This window comes from Pseudopodoces humilis, chromosome 25 (genome assembly GCF_049639895.1).
Source record: "Pseudopodoces humilis isolate 2021_Gansu_Grassland_sample_001 chromosome 25, ASM4963989v1, whole genome shotgun sequence".
Classification (NCBI taxonomy): domain Eukaryota; kingdom Metazoa; phylum Chordata; class Aves; order Passeriformes; family Paridae; genus Pseudopodoces; species Pseudopodoces humilis.
Genome location: NC_142224.1, coordinates 5,022,441 through 5,038,545, shown reverse-complemented (window position 1 = coordinate 5,038,545; position 16,105 = coordinate 5,022,441). Strand labels below are relative to the sequence as shown.

The 16,105-nt window shown below is 43.9% G+C and overlaps 1 protein-coding gene across 1 annotated transcript in view; it reads left to right on the top strand.

The window, feature by feature from the left end:
- Positions 1-16,105, top strand: part of CBL (Cbl proto-oncogene) — a 34,048-nt gene that overhangs the window by 10,196 nt on the left and 7,747 nt on the right. The window contains exons 3-13 of the mRNA XM_005531053.3: positions 6,614-6,760; positions 8,009-8,165; positions 9,647-9,768; positions 10,218-10,355; positions 10,777-10,864; positions 11,257-11,388; positions 11,762-11,965; positions 13,326-13,457; positions 14,113-14,490; positions 15,357-15,451; positions 15,880-16,035. Coding sequence (XP_005531110.1) covers positions 6,614-6,760; positions 8,009-8,165; positions 9,647-9,768; positions 10,218-10,355; positions 10,777-10,864; positions 11,257-11,388; positions 11,762-11,965; positions 13,326-13,457; positions 14,113-14,490; positions 15,357-15,451; positions 15,880-16,035 — 1,749 coding nt within the window. The remainder of the gene's footprint in view (positions 1-6,613; positions 6,761-8,008; positions 8,166-9,646; positions 9,769-10,217; positions 10,356-10,776; positions 10,865-11,256; positions 11,389-11,761; positions 11,966-13,325; positions 13,458-14,112; positions 14,491-15,356; positions 15,452-15,879; positions 16,036-16,105) is intronic.

Genomic DNA, 16,105 nt, shown 5'->3' with positions numbered 1-16,105 from the left:
CCCTCTGGGAGGAGGGGGGTTGGTGCTCTAATCTCATCTTTGAGACCTCTTGCACACATTCCTGCCCAGTGAAAACGAGATAGTGCAAAATGTGGAACTCAGAATGGTGCGTGCGAGTCCTCTTTCTGTCACTTCCTTCTAATACAGCAGCACTTTTTTTTTTTTTTTTAAACAAAACCCACTAGTGTGAAGTCTACATCTGCATTTAAATTAGAACATCTTAAAGAAAAGAACAGGCTCCAAAGCTGCCCACAAGAAAGGTTTCCTTGCCAGGCTCCAGCATATGAACACTAACTAACTGCTTATTACCCAAGAAGAAATTCATTATCATGTAAATGTTGTTGGAGGGGAGGAATGTGAATTATTTCTTTCTAATTTGGTTTTAAATTGCTGTTTAGGTGATAGTTTTGGAACTTAAGTAACACTTAGCATAATTGGCTTAAGCTTGCATTCATTATAGTTTTCTTTCAGTCTGAAATTGGACCAATGTCTTGAAAATCAATTTGTGGACAAATGCAATATTTCAGATGATTGCGTAATAAGGAAGGAACATTTTTATTCTTCTTTTCTCTCAGAGCCTATAAAATTGTAGAGTTTTATGGGAGGCTGTGGACTTGCTCTTGTGGGTGGAATTACAAGCACATTGGTTCATTTGTAGTAATTATCATTGGAAATGTGATGGATTTCTCCATGCTGGCAAAAATGTGCCGCTGCTACTTGGCAACTGTCTCGTGTCTCTTGGGCTCTTGGCTGGGGTGTTCAGGGCTGGGATGCCACATTTGGGATTTCTGGGGTTGGATTTTAGCCCATCCCACCCCTGCCATGGGCAGGGACACCTCCCACTATCCCAGGGTGTTCCCACCTGGCCTTGGGCATTCCCAGGGATGGGGCAGCCCCAGCTTCTCTGGGCAGCTGTGCCCACCCTTAGAATAAAGAACTTTTTAGTATCTACTCTGAACCTGTCATTCTTGTCATCCTTGTCATGCCCACTTGGTATCCAAGACAGTTTTGAGGTGGCTGAAGATGAATCATAAAATACGGAATCTTCCTTGATTTAGAGACAGAGCTTTTGTGCTATGTTTTTCTCTTTAACTATTGCAAATAGCCTCTGAAATACAAATTTTTATCCCATTGCAGAGAGCCCAAAATGATGTATAATGAGAAGTGTCCTGAGCAGTACATTTGTTGTGTAATCCCCTTGAATCTGGTAAAATAAATTAATCTGTTACCTAAGTGAGAGTTTTATCCCTTACCTTGTCAGTCCTCTAAATATTTGTTGAGCTCCTTAAAGACCATTAATAACATCAAATGTATTCCTCTCTTTAAAGCCTTTTCTCCAAAATTTAAATTTTAAAAGTGGATTTTTAGCTTCTTAAGAGTGAAAAAAGTTGTAACACGAACACCTGCACTTAAAAGAATAAGTCCAGATCCTTTAAAGGTCAGTTGGTTTGGTCCTTGTGGTCAGCACAGTGGCCTGATGTCCTTTCTGCTTCCCATCAGTCACAGCCATTTGCATACTGATGGAATATTGAACATTTTTGGGTGGTTTGTGGTCCACAGTGTGTTTTGTGTTACCTTCTGAAGTGATGGGCAGGCTCTGCTCACAGAACTCAAGGTGTTAAAATATATTTATATGACCTGAAAAGTGCCAGGGTTCAGCAGAGCATCAGGAAACTGCCCTGTAATACCTAAAGCACTGAAAAAGGAGGAGCTGATGGTGAAAAATTCTATAAAACAAGCAATAAATTTAATGTTAATCTGTTCTTTTAGTTACTCTGAGGATGTCCTGTAAATCTTACAGAGCCTGACTCTGTAAGGTGCCTTCTGTTGAGCCAGCAATAGTTAAGTGGAATTTCATTCACTTCCTGTGTTGCAAGTTTTGTTGAAAGTAGTTCCGCTGTTTCTATTTTTAACCCAAATCGAGCTGCCTCAGGGTTACATAAAACAGCTTGGGATCACCTCGAGCATTCCCACTCACTGCTTCTGTGAACATGAACACACACAAAACTCCTGGCTGGGGTGGGAGCGCAGCCTAAGACAATTCTCCTTTTTGAAGCCAGGCACATCAAACTTTTTGCTGAAATCAAATTGCTCCTGCTTGGTGCATCTGAAAGCCTCTGTGACATGAGAACCTTCACATCTTTGTGGTTTCTGAAAGGTGCATTTTACTTGTTGGAGTCGTTGAAAGATCTGTTTGGGTTTTTTATTTGTTTGGGGTTTTTTAATTTTTTTTTTTAGCTCTTTGAGTATAAAATTGTAATATGTAGTTAAAGGAAAAAAACTGTGGGTTTGTGGTTTGTGTTTTCATAAGTAGTGGAGCTTGCACTTACCTCCAGTGGTTGCAAACCCTGTCACCTAAACAGAATCTGGTGGTAAGAGTGTAAGAATAAGAAATAAGGACTATAATTACAGAGAAGTGAAGCATTTTGAGGTTGGTTTCTTGTGCTACAGCTCATAATTCCTGTGTTTGTAACATGCCTTCAGCAGAACGAGCTTTACAGACACGACAGCGTGTGCATGTCAAATTGTGGCATGTGAGCACAATATTGTGACTAAATCAGCCTGTGGAGCTGATCCTTGCTACGTGTGAGGAGCTAAATCATCCTGTGTCAGCTGGGTAGCTCTGAAGGAGGTGAGAAATACTGGGAGAAAATGAAAAAATCGTAGCTGGCAGTGGCAGAGATGGTTGTGCCACGTTAACATTGCCTTGAGCGGAAAAGGCATTTAGTCACGAAGCACATTAATTTAACTAATTGTGTCATCGTAGCTGAGAGAGACATCCCTGATTAAACCATCCTCTGCCTTTAATGGATTTCCAAGATGGAGCTCATACACTGGAAAAACACTTTTGTCCAGGAAACTGGGAGAGAAAAATCTGCTGTGGGTCTGGGGAGAGACAGCACCACCAGAACCCCCAGCTGGAGCTGGCCGTGGGGGGCTGCACCTGGAAATTTCTCCTCAGCCTCCTGAATTCCACAGAAATGTGTGGAGCAAACCCATCCTGGGGCAGGAAGGAAGGAGCAGAACCGCAGCAGAGGGGCTCAGAGCAGGAAGGAGGGGGGAATCTGTCCGTGGGCCTGGGGTAACTGAAGAAACACTCTTGCTTCATGCTGGTTTTGGTTCCCCAAAATTGTCTTGGGAGGGTTTGGCAGCAGGGCAGGCTCTGGAGCTGTGGCTGGTTTGTCACAGAAACAATTTTCGGCTCCCATTCCTCCATGCTGCAGGTGTTCCTCACAAGTGAAACACTTGGTTACTGTATACAGCAGAAAAAAATATTTAGCTTTTTACATTTTCACTTGTTGATTCACTATTTCTAACCATAATAAACTGAAAGCTTTGCCACCTAGATGTGAAATCCCACCTCAGCTGTTGCTGTGAGCACAGAACAGAGCAGGCTGTGGCTCTTTGAGGCTGGCCCAGGTGGTGCCTGCAGCTGCCTGCACACACCAGGGACAATTCACTGATGTGGCCTGAGGTCCCTGGGTAACGTTTCCAGCTGTGCTTGGGTGACAGGTGTTTAAATTCCCCAGCAGCAGCATTTAGGTGCTGCAGTCACCTCTTCCCAAACTCTGCTTGGCGTTTAATTCTTTAACTTGTAAGATTTGATTTTAATTAATTCTTGTAAGGTTTCATTTTAACTTGTAAGATTTAATTCTTGAACTTGGAAATTGGATTTGTTTCTGGTGGAACCCTTGGTGACATTTTGGTGTGGATTACAGTGTTTAGGTAAAATTTTGAAAAATGGCCATCATGGGACATTGCTGGAGGTCTGTAGCCAAAACTGTTTGGAAAGCTCCAGTCTAAGACCCATAAATGTTTTTTGAATATATGCCCCTTTTTCTGGGAGTACATTCACATCTGTTTAGTTGAAGCAATAGCAATAAGGAGAGTTCTGATGTTACTAAAAATAAAACACAATCATCAGTAAGCTTTGATGCCAATAAAAATATTCTCTATAATTGCAAGTTTTTATTTGGTCTGTATAAATTTACAAATATTTAAATTGTTAAAATAAAGACCATGTTTGTCCTTTTAGCACAGGATTGGTAACTGTTGTATGTAAGAGCCAGTAACACAAACTATTTTGCAATTTACTGCTCTTTATGTTCATTTCCTGTGGTTTTTCCTGTTATTTACCTGCAATATAGCTGAATATTTATTAAAAAAATGTGATAACCTTGAGAATTTAAAATGTTCAGCAATCCAAAATGGTTTTGGAAGCCGAGTTCTTCAATGTGTGTGCGTAAAACTATTTGTTTATCCATCCTTAAGCCTGAGGAAGTTCTTACTTCTCTCATTAACTGATGTGCTCAGCTAAGTGCAAGCACTTCCTGGAGCTCAGCTGAGGCAGAAGAGATAAACAACTGGACACAGGAATATTCCCTGGCTTCTTGCAATGTTTTGTTTAAAGCATGCACTTGTTCAGGGTCAGAAATGCATCAAAGTGCTTGTCTGTCATACCCAAATTTCCCCACATGCTGCTGGGCAGTAATTGGAGAGTATAAAATGATTAGCAGGTTTATTAAAGCTCTATTTTTATAAACTCAGTAAAAAAACTCTGTATTTTTTTGCTGGGGTTGTAGATGGATTAAATGATTGATAACAGCCTGGTGTTTGAGTTTTCTTCTTGCACTACCACAAACTGTAATTTTTTTTGGCGTTTTATGGAAGTGAGGGCTTTGATTTGCAATTTCTTTAGTGTTTATCAGACAAAGGCATTGCAGGGACATGGTGGGAATCTCCATGAGGGAGGGAACTGGGGTGTGTATTTACAAATAAATCATCTTCCCTGTACCACAAGCTCTGAATCTGAGCCTTCCCCTTGTAAATGGAAAGAGAAATACACAGCTTTAAATTACTTAACATGTCAAACCCAATCTGTAGAACTACTTTAAAATACCCAGTCTGAGTGTGTAACACATCCAGAGACAGCTGGGGAATGGGACAGCTCGTGGAAGAGCAGCTGGAGGTTTTTCCTTGTGTTAATCCCAAGCACCTGCTGTTGTTGGACATGTATGAAATGACAAAAAACAGAATTCCTTGTGTAGCTGGTGCCTTCCATAAACACTTTGAGCAGCTTTCATTGCTGCACACAAATTTAAATGTAGCTGAATTAAGAAGGGTAAGAGAGAACTGATATCTGAGAAAATTTAGAGTTTTGGGCCCTTCTGATCTACCCAGACTTTCAGGGTATGGAGAAAGGGCTCATGAGGAGCTGAGTAAATATCAGAATATATGTCAAGCAATATGGTCACTTCAATTGAGTCTAGACCTTGTGAAAATATGGGAAATGTCCCAAATGTCCAGGGAAGTTTTGTGGAGGGGCTGGAGGTCAGTTCTGCAGTCAGGCACATTAACAGGAGAAGTCCTTCAGGTAGGAATAACATGTTTGGAGCGAGTGGTGTCTGTAAAACATCCAAGATGAGGTGAATAGGGACCAATCCAACCAGAATACCAGGAACTGGGGAAAGACTGGAGCCTGGGGGAGTGGAGTTTGCTGCCAAACACAAGCATCTTCTGCAACAGCAGCAAACTCAGGGAGAGAGATGGCAAAACAAGAAAATCCAACGAGACTGGGGATGTTCCCTCCCTCTATGGTTCAGTATTTGAATAATCAGTGCTGTGGGTGAGTCTGTGCCATGCCTGGGTGGCTGATGCAGTTTTCTGACCAGCTCTGGTGTGTTGAGAACAGCTCACAAGTTGTTCTTTCCCACATGATGCCAGTTCCTTTTTACCTTCAGGCACGTGATGTGGGGGTGAAAAAAAGCCCCTCTGGCCTAGAAATATCCCTCTCTTTTCAGGAAGTTTTCCTAGCAGTGGAGTGGAGGTGAAGAGAGGCATCCTTTACTTGGATAAAGGAGTGAAAGAGGCGCCTCTGGTGAATAGACTAGCAGAAAATATCTATTATCTTCTTCAGATTTCCCACTCCAGCTTAAAAAAGGCATGTCCTATGGGATAGAGCACTCCTGATATCTCAGTGTCATCAGGCAGAGCAGGGACTTGAGGTGCCAGCTGTAATTCAAATTGGATAATTAAACACAGTATGTTTGAGAGCCCTGGCCATGCAGCTTTTGTGTGTAAATTGTTACCGTTTTAGGAAAAACCTGCAGGTGTTTTTGCATTCCCTTGGGAGCTTGGACCTGTTATGATCAGTTAGACATTCCCTGAGCAGACCTATTGTGTTGGGAGCCTCTGGAGACCTGGGAAGACATTCAGCTTCCATTGTTTGGGGCAGGAGTAGTTTTATGTGCTCTCAAAAGGAATTTTCAGACACAAGGCTGATAAGGTTTTGACTTCAGTAGGTGATTTCTGAATATTGGTTTTGCACATCTTCTGTGAATGTGTTTTTCCATGGGAGGACTTTTGCCTGCCCACCTTAAAGAGATTTTACAGAGTTTGTCATTGTGGAAAATGTCTTGACAAACACAGACCTTGCTGGTAGTTCCCATGGTTTGGATGTTCTGTATGCTGGGGAAACACTTGAAAGAGAGCCCCAAGTAAGAGTTTTGCATGCTGGGATCAATCTTGAGTTTCAGTAAGTGCTGCTTCTGCTTTGCTCAGAATGCTAAAGTCTTTATTTTCTAAAAGAAACAATTTTTGTGGTCCTTTGCAGGAGGAACCTGACCAAATTGTCCCTGATATTCAGCCACATGCTGGCAGAACTCAAAGGGATTTTCCCCAGTGGCCTCTTCCAGGGGGACACGTTCCGGATCACCAAGGCAGATGCTGCAGAATTTTGGAGAAAGGCTTTTGGTGAAAAGTAAGTTTTTAACTGTGCTTAGAAATAGAGGTGTGGGAGCAAATTGCACACTGTGTTTTTTAAGAATTCTTTTCAGAAAGGGCTTTGTCAGGTTAAAATAAATGATGGGAGAGACCTTCTGGTCATTTGGTCTAACTCTGGGGTGAGATAAGGAATTATTCCTACATTAAATTTCCCAGTTTTTATCCTGTCTGGTTTTAAATGAATCTTTTCCCAGTTCCCCCAGGAGACTCTTGTATTGTCACAGAGTTTCCCTTGATTATTCAGCTTAAATTTTCCTCTCCTTGATTTAATTCTTTAACTTGCAAGTAAGCTCTACAAGCCTTGCAAAATAATCCTTTCTTCTTCCAAAGGTTACCATGCCCCACAACATGGGTTGTTCTTTAGCTAAGCCATAATATTATATTCTTTTCATCTTCCCCCCAATTAGTCTTTGCAATCATTTACTCACCTCTCTTCTTCTCTGAATTTCTCTTTTGCAAAATGGCTTTGTTGAGAGTGAAGGAGAAAGGGAAATGCAACAGTCTTTGTGTGCAGACTGCTGAAATGTCAGGTTTAATTTCAGTATCTAGTGAAACACTGGCTAAATGAACCGTGGAGGTGTTCACAGCAATGTTTGGGGATTAAAGTTAATGGATTGGGTACTGCTTTCAAACTGGGGGAGCTGAGGTACTTCACCTAAAGAGTTTAATTAGTAGCTGTCAGAACAAAAAGCCATAATGTATTTACTCATGAATAGCACAGTTGTCTGAAGTGAGGCATTTTCTTTCTGTGTTTCTATGCCACTTGGTATCTTAAAAAAAGGAAAATATTCCTTTAAACAGGAGCCTGTGTTTTGGCTTCTGATTCCCTTCCTTCTCCAGTTAATCCTTCTTTAGAGAGTTGTTTGCAGCTTTCTTTTTTAACCGTCTAGACTTAACTTCAACCAGCTGCAACATCATGAAATTATTATCAATAGTTATCAAGTGATGCTGTGGTAGGGCATAAAGAGGGAAAAGAGAAACCAGAGGGGGACTCCCAATTCCAAAATTTTACATTTGCAGAGAAAATTGTCTAAAGTTCATTTGGCTGCTGATTTCCTGCAGTGCTGAGAAATCTGAGCTTGTGTGACGTGAATAAATCTCTTGTGGCTGTTTTGGATTTTTCTCTGTTCTGTTACCACGACGTGGATATTCACAGAGATAATGTGTAGGTGTGTACGTGGTGCTGGTGGTCCTCAGCCATTTCCCATTCCCTGCTTTTCCCCAGGACCATTGTTCCTTGGAAAAGCTTCCGCCAGGCCCTGCACGAGGTGCATCCCATCAGCTCAGGGCTGGAGGCCATGGCCCTGAAATCGACCATCGACCTGACGTGCAATGACTACATTTCAGTATTTGAGTTTGACATCTTCACACGACTCTTCCAGGTAAGAGCTGAGGAATGGGAATCTCTCAAAGTGCCTCAGTGCTTTGGCTTATATTCTTTTTTATCCAGATATTTTTTTATCCAGAATATTTTACACGCATTATTGGGATTTGCTTGTCTTGCCCTCCATCCCTTAAAGGGTAATACTTAAGACTTCATATTGCAGTAAAAGTGGGTGACATTTCTGGCTGTAGAATAAAAAAATCCCTAAATATACACTGCAACTCCCAGGCACATTCAGCATCCTGCCATGAATCAGGTTTTCTCTTTCAAAGGTCACTTTGAGACTGAAGCTCTGACACAGCTTCTGCAAGCCAGGAAATGTGAAGCTTAGTGTATCACTCTGTCTTCCCTCATCCCTTTCTTTATTGTCAGATTTATTTTCCATGGAGTGGGGGTTGTTCAGGATGGAGCTCAAGCATGGAAATTTGGGCTTCCTATCTTTTGAACTGACCCAGCCAGGATGTTGTGAACGTGTCTGTGTGTGTGAGAAATCTCTGTATCACTGAAGGGATATTAATAGTAGGTAAAAATTCTTCCCCACAGTCTCTAATAGTGCTAAATTCAAAAACACAGCTTCTGATGGCACAATTGGGTATTTACAAGTACAATCACTTACTTCTTTGGCTCTGATTTGCCTTTTCCCATGTGATGGGGTGGGTTGTAATTAAGATATGTCTAGATGAAAAATTCCCATGTTTGGTGTTGCAATGTAGCTGATCTCATTCAGCACTTTTTCCAAGTGTTGTACATAAAGAACAAGTCAAGAGCTGCTGCAAATTCCAGAGGATGCAGAGTTCTTAAGGAGTGCTGATACCTTCTTGTAGCTGGGTTAAAAAAACTTGGAAAAATCAGGTGAGATTTGCACACCCAAGCCCTTCTCAGGGTCGAGAGATTTAAAATGGTTGTTATGACTTTGGGGGCGTCATTTTGAGCAATATTTGAGATGCGTGTGCTGGTTTCTTTACTCAGATCTGAGACCAGCCACAGTCCTTGCCACACCCCAGTGAGGTTGGGTTGGTGAGGAATAGTCACAAGTTAGAGCCAGTGAAACTGAGGCGCAGAGGGGAGGTCACTGTCCCCAGGCCATGCAGGAAGTCGGTGTTGGAGAGCAACCAGTCATGGTTCCTGGGCTTGTGCATAATCTCATTAAACTTCTGCCTTTATCCCTGTCTGGGGAATGAGTCATTTTCTCTGCAGAAGCAGCACAGTTGATGGCTTTTCTTAAGCTGTGACCTCTGTGACTTCTCCTTTTATATTTATTAAAGGAGTTTTGATTAAGGTCTGTCTCAGGTGATAATTTTATCCCCAACAAGCAAGAAACTCAAACGCCAAGCGCTGGATGGGAATGAACATTTTGGTTTCTCTGTTGGGTTTGTGGTGGAACAGAAACATGTTTCTCTAACTGAAGAACCCCTGGATACAGGAATATTGACCCTTTGCAGAAGCGTGTGGTTGATTTGTTTCTTTGGTTCTTCCCAGCCCTGGTCATCTTTGCTGAGGAACTGGAACAGCCTGGCAGTGACTCACCCTGGGTATATGGCATTCCTCACCTATGACGAGGTGAAGGCCCGGCTTCAGAAATTCATTCACAAACCTGGCAGGTGAGAGGAGCTCAGCCAGCAGGGCCCTGCTGGGAGCCTCTGGCTGTCACCACCAACTGCAGCAGGGCACACAGATTATCTGTGCTCCTTCCTGCAGGTGGGGTGCTTACTTCTAGGCAGAAACCTCCTCTAGTCTGTTTGTTTGCTGGCTGTTTGAAAGTTGATTTGAAACAAATGATTTTAAGGATGTTAATTTATCTTGCTTTGGATTCTGGGCTTTATTTCACCTGGAGGCCAGTGCTTGGATTCTTTGCTCATTTTGTATCATATTGCAAAGTTCCCCTTTGAACTGCCTGGGGGTCACTTGAGGAAAGCTGCTATAAATCATCAAGTTGTTCCTATTAGTTTTATTTGCTGTCTTGATATGGCCAGACAAAGGCTGCCTACTTGTGATTTAATCTTTTCTGTCTGTTCCAAGCTGAAGTTTCTCTTCCTTTGTGTGTTTTTAGTTACATTTTCCGATTGAGCTGTACCCGCCTGGGTCAGTGGGCCATCGGCTACGTCACTGCAGATGGGAACATTCTCCAGACAATCCCCCACAACAAACCTCTTTTCCAAGCACTGATTGACGGCTTCAGGGAAGGCTTGTAAGTAACTTGATAAAAATTAGGGCAACAAAGCAGTTAAATTTTGAATAGTCCCATTGCTGCCAGTGGAATAACTCATTGCTGAAGTATTTTGGCACTCAGGAATTACTGACAGCTGTCTTTGCACTGGAGAGCTGTGCAGTAGCAGATGATAAATGTGCAGCAGTGTTTCCCTTCTCATAAATCCCTTTTTTTTTGGTCAAACCCTTAATTTGAAGCAATACTTTTAAGAATAACGTGTCTAATTTTGATCCAAATTGTTCCAAAACTTTAGAATTCAGAATACCTTGAATTCCCACCCTTCTTCTCACCTTCATTCTTTTTTCCCACCTCCAAAAGAAACCTTAGATATGTGTGTGTGTGTATATACATGTGTGTACAGGCACATACAGAGATTTTTTTTCCCCCCAACTTCTTCCAGTTATTTATTTCCCGACGGCCGGAATCAGAATCCTGACTTGACTGGCTTGTGTGAGCCCACACCTCAGGACCACATTAAAGTTACACAGGTTTGTAAAATATTCCATTCCATCCAACTCTCTGCCTTTCTCCCTGATTTCTACCCTCCTTAGCCATTCATATTTGGTATTCCCAAGATTTGTTTGTGGGGCTGCAGTATTTTCCAGGAATTACAGAAATCTTTGCATGATAAGGATGGGCAGATGAGATTGCAAAGACAGATTTTAAGGGTTTATTTTTAAAATGTTCTGCCCACATTGATGCTTTTGTGCCATTCAGCATGTCTTGAACCCTGCTTTGCTTGGGATGCTTAAATGAAAATTATCAGATAATTTGAATTCCACTTTTTTCAGAGCTTGACAGATGCACCCAGCACATAAAATGATAGTGAAATCTTTGCAGATTTCTGTTCTCCCTGTGATTTATGCTGTCTTTCCCTCAGGAACAATATGAGCTGTACTGTGAGATGGGCTCCACATTCCAGCTGTGTAAAATCTGTGCTGAGAACGACAAGGACGTGAAGATTGAACCTTGTGGGCACCTGATGTGCACCTCCTGTCTCACAGCCTGGCAGGTGAGCCTTGGCCTCTTCTTTTTCTCTCTGATGGCAGCTGCTTCATCTTTTACAGGTATATTCTCTTCTCAGAACTGTTCAGGTGTGGAGAGAAGGTAGCAGAAACATTGTCTCATAATGTCACTGCATCAGAAGCTGTTTAGATGCCTGATCTCTTAATATGGAATAAGGAAAAAATATGAAAACTTCCTAAAGTGCTGTTTTTCTACTTCAAGGAGAAAATATTCCATATTTCTAACCCAGTTTGCTTTTGTCTTCCTCTCAGTTGAAAGCTCCCTGCCAAAAAGCAGGTTAAAAGCTGGTTGTTTATGAAGCAGGTGCTAATTTGTGCACCCCAAAGGCTGCTGTGACAGATCTCTTCTGTCCCCTGCAGGAATCAGAAGGCCAAGGTTGTCCCTTCTGCCGTTGTGAGATCAAAGGCACGGAGCCAATCGTGGTGGATCCATTTGATCCCAGAGGAGGAGGAGGATTGTCCAGGCAAGGGGCAGAAGGAACCCCCTCTCCCAATTATGACGATGATGACGATGACAAAGCTGATGATTCCCTCTTCATGATGAAAGAACTCGCTGGTACCAAAGTAAGGTCACTGGAATGGCTGCTGATAAAGGTGGCAGTGCCTCTTCTCCAGCAGTTCTCTTAGTGAGTTGTGCCTGTGTAACCGTAAAGATCCTGCTCCCTATGGAAAACAGGGATTTAGGTCCAGTTTTGTGAGCTCACTTCACACTGTCAGTTTGGGATCACACTTTGAAGCCTTTGATCTCCTGTGTGTTGTCTTGGAGGAATCCCCAGAAGGGTGAAAAAGCTGGCCTGGCCTGTTGGAATGGAAGATCTGGATCTGGAACACTCCTCTGTGTGTTAGATTTTGATTTCCTAGCCAGAATTCACCCAGATCAGCAGAAATCCATCAATTTTTCCCCAGTGATGGATACAGCCAGGCAGGTACAGCCTTCCCCAGGTCCTGATGAATAGAGGGCAGGCTGTTCTGCTGAGGAACTCAATTTGGCTGTCATCTTTTTATATGGTGGCTGATAAATCTGTCTAATAAAGGTGTGATAACTCTGCCACTAGTGCTGCTTCCCTCCAGGAGACGTGTGCAGGCATTCTATGTGGATCCCTATGTGCAGGCATTCTATGTGGATCATGGCTTTTTCGTTTCTCATTTCAAAATCTGATTGCTGCTCTTGCATTTTTTTACTGCATAGGGAAGTGGATTTGAATTTGGCTAATTTTTAATAGCTGAATCAACTAAAATAAGCTGCATTTCCTGGAGGGAAAGAATCTTCACCTCTGCTTTACCTGGAGTCTTATTTCCCTTTATCTTCCATCCTGTGAAATAATGTACTAATCAATAAACACCATTCCTGGAGGGCTTTTTATACATATTTTGGGGAAGCAAAGCAATTTTCACAGTGTGACATCCTGTCAGTGTTGGTATTTCCTTAGCTTTAGTGAGCTCAAAACATACGTGAAGCGTTTCAAAATTAAACAGCACTAGCTTTGATTGTAAAGAAGAGCAAATAAAGAGAATAACAGGCACTGTGCTGCTTTGTTAAGTGGAAAACCAGCTTTCAAGGGACAAAAATGGAGGGTTTGGTGCACACCAGTGCTCTGTAGTGAAAGCAGTTTGCACAGGGACAGGAGGTTTTGCAGCAGATCGTGCCCTCTGGTGTTGAGAAGCAGCTTGTCCCTGCTCAGGGCCCACTGAGGCCGGTTTGTTACGCCAGCAGAAGAGCTTCGTTTGTGTTTCCATTGCATTCCAATGGTGTCTCCCAGCTTGGATTGCTCCAAGTGCTGCAGGGCTGGGCACTGGTTTCATTCCTGGAGGACAGTTGTTACTCACAGAGCAATTGGTCACCAGTAGAGCTGGAGTGGCTCTCCAGAGAACAGGATTTGTGTGGGCTGAGCCGTGTGCTGATGTTGCCACTCTCCTCTCTCAGGTGGAACGTCCTCCCTCGCCCTTCTCGGTGGCTCCTCAGGCCGCTCTCCCTCCCGTGCCACCCCGCCTGGACCTGCTGCAGCAGCGAGTGGCCAACCCCCCCGGGGCCTCCAGCCCTGGCACCACATCCAAGGTCAGACACCTCTTTCCCCTTCAGCTGTGGTTTGGGTGGGGCAGAACACTCTGGTGACCTTCACATCTTCCTCTCTGACATCCCCAAATACTTCCTTTTAACATCGAGCATTTTTTAGGTAGAAAATGAAGGAAGGAATTCAATGTGTGTGACTGGGAGAAATGAACTGGCTTTCTGATTGATCAGCAGAAGGCAGTAGGATGATCTTGGTGGCATTAAGTTAATAGTTCTTGAGATGCAGCAGCAGTTCTTCATCTGGTTTGGATGAAATAATGGAATTAGGAAAGTTCAGGCAGGAGGAAATACCTATTTCTGTGAATACTTATTGATGAATGTTAACTTGTACAAATGACCCACAATTGAATCATTTTTTTTAAGTAATGGGGAGGCTCTGTCTGGAATCCAACCTAAGGCTGGTGTAAGCTCATGTTTTCCCTCAAGAAGAGGAATCTGGGGTGTTCAGAGCCAGGCTGGAGTGCATGTAGTTCCTGTGTTATCTCCTCAAGACTGTGCAGAAGGTGTGGCGGTATCTCCACATCCTCAGAGAGAATTCCTTATAAAAACCACCCTAAAACTCTCCCTGCTGCCCCCACCTCCCTCCTGTTTCTCTTTTTCTGGCGGGGTTGCCTCTGTTAACGCTGTTTTGCCCTCGCAGGCCGCACCCGGTGCTCTGCACAAGGACAAACCTCTGCCGATCCCACCCACGCTCCGGGACCTGCCCCCGCCGCCGCCTCCGGACCGGCCGCACTCCCTGGGCACCGAGAGCCGCCCGCAGCGACGGCCCCTGCCCTGCACCCCGGGGGACTGTCCCGCCAGGGACAAGCCACCCCCGCTGCCCTCCAACCGCCAGGGCGACCTGTGGCCAGCCAGGCCCATCCCCAAAGCGCCGGCGGTGGCTGTGAGCGCCGCCGAGCCCTGGGCTGGGAGGGAGCTGTCCAACCGGCACTCGCTGCCCTTCTCGCTGCCCTCCCAGGTGGAGTCCAGGGCTGAGAACCTCCGGCTCGGCAGCACGCTCAGCCTGGACAACCCGGGGGTGAGTAGGTCTGCTGGGGCTGGAGGTAATCTGAGAGAAAAATCTCACACTGAGGAGTGGGATTTTGTCATTGGAGAGATGGAAGGAAACTGGTTTCATTCCTCTTGGGAACGAGGTTGAAATCCCAGTTTCAGCAGTCGTGAGCCACAGTTGCCTGCTCATTGTTCACGTTTTTCGGTGTTCACTTTTAATTGCTCACCTTTCATTGTTTACCTTTCATTTTTGAAAAGCTGAGAATGTTTTGTGTTGTTATCTGAAAAAGTCTGATTTACTCTGCTGGCTTTTCAGCCCTGAGAAACCTACACACATTAGCTGTGAGGAATTTGGGTAAAATCTGAGTTCAGTTTGGGTCTGTTCACCTGCAGATGAACACCCTACTCTGTTACCAGTGAACTGAGTAGTCCAACATTTTGTTCTCCAAAAGAAATTGCAGACAGTTTTGCTTTCCTTGATTCCATTTCCCTAATTTTTTCTTCTAACACTTCCAGCTTTCTAAAATTGAAAGCAAGCACATTTTTAGCCAGATTTTCTAAGAAAATGGCACGTGCACAGTTGTTATCCTCCCTCCAAATGTGTGTGCTTGTCTGCATCCTTTTCCTCTTGGCTCCCATTTTGGCCTGTTTCAGCTGAATTTGCCAAGGCCATTGGAATCTCAAAACATGTGAAGTTCTTCCTGCAGGAAAACCCCTGCAGAGTCCTCGCTGAGGGAAAGCTATCAGAGAATTCCTAGATCTCTGAGGTGTCAGTAAATCCTGTGGGATAGATGAGGATGCTTCATTCCCACAGAGGCTGTTGAATGAGTGGCTTTGCAGCTACGATGGGACATGCGTTGTTTCTGATTCCTGGTTCTGGATTTTGTCTTCCAGAGCTCCACCAGTGGTCCAGCAGCAACCTCAGAGTGTGAACACCCCAAAATCAAACCCTCCTCGTCTGCAAATGCCATCTACTCCTTAGCTGCCAGGTCTGTTGGGACTTTGTACACCTTACAGAGTGGGAATTGCAGGCTGCTGGTGCCAGGGACAGAACTGGCACAACTCTTTCAGTCTTTGTTTTAAACTCTGACAGATTCAAAACACAATTTAGAGAAAGCAGCTGAAATCAGCATCCCCAAGAGCTTGTGGGAGTTCCCCTGGAATCAGGCTCCAGTTGCCATCAGCTCTTTAATAAATTCACTTTTGAGTGGGCCTTTGTGTGATGTAAATGTGCATGGTATTGTCACTTCCTTTTTCATCATGACCTTGTGCTGGTGTCACCTTGTGGGCTGCATCCTAAAAACCAAATTATTTCTTTAGACAGGCTTGCTGTGAGGTGGCTGTGGATTCTAAAGGGCACCTTGGTATTAATTAGATTTGGTGTAAATGTTTTATCTCTTGTTTCTCCTGCCTCCAGACCGCTGCCTGTACCAAAACTGCCTCCTGGGGAGCAGTCTGAGAGCGATGAGGACACGGAATACATGTCACCATCCTCTCTGCCTGTGGTGCCTCCAGGTCCTGCTGTGCAAAAACCAGAGCTCAAAATGCCTTTGGAAATGACTCAGAGTTTACGGTGAGATTCTGGCTGGTTTTGCACTTCCTCCTCCCAGCTCTGGGGCAGCACATTTGGGACATCAGGGTGG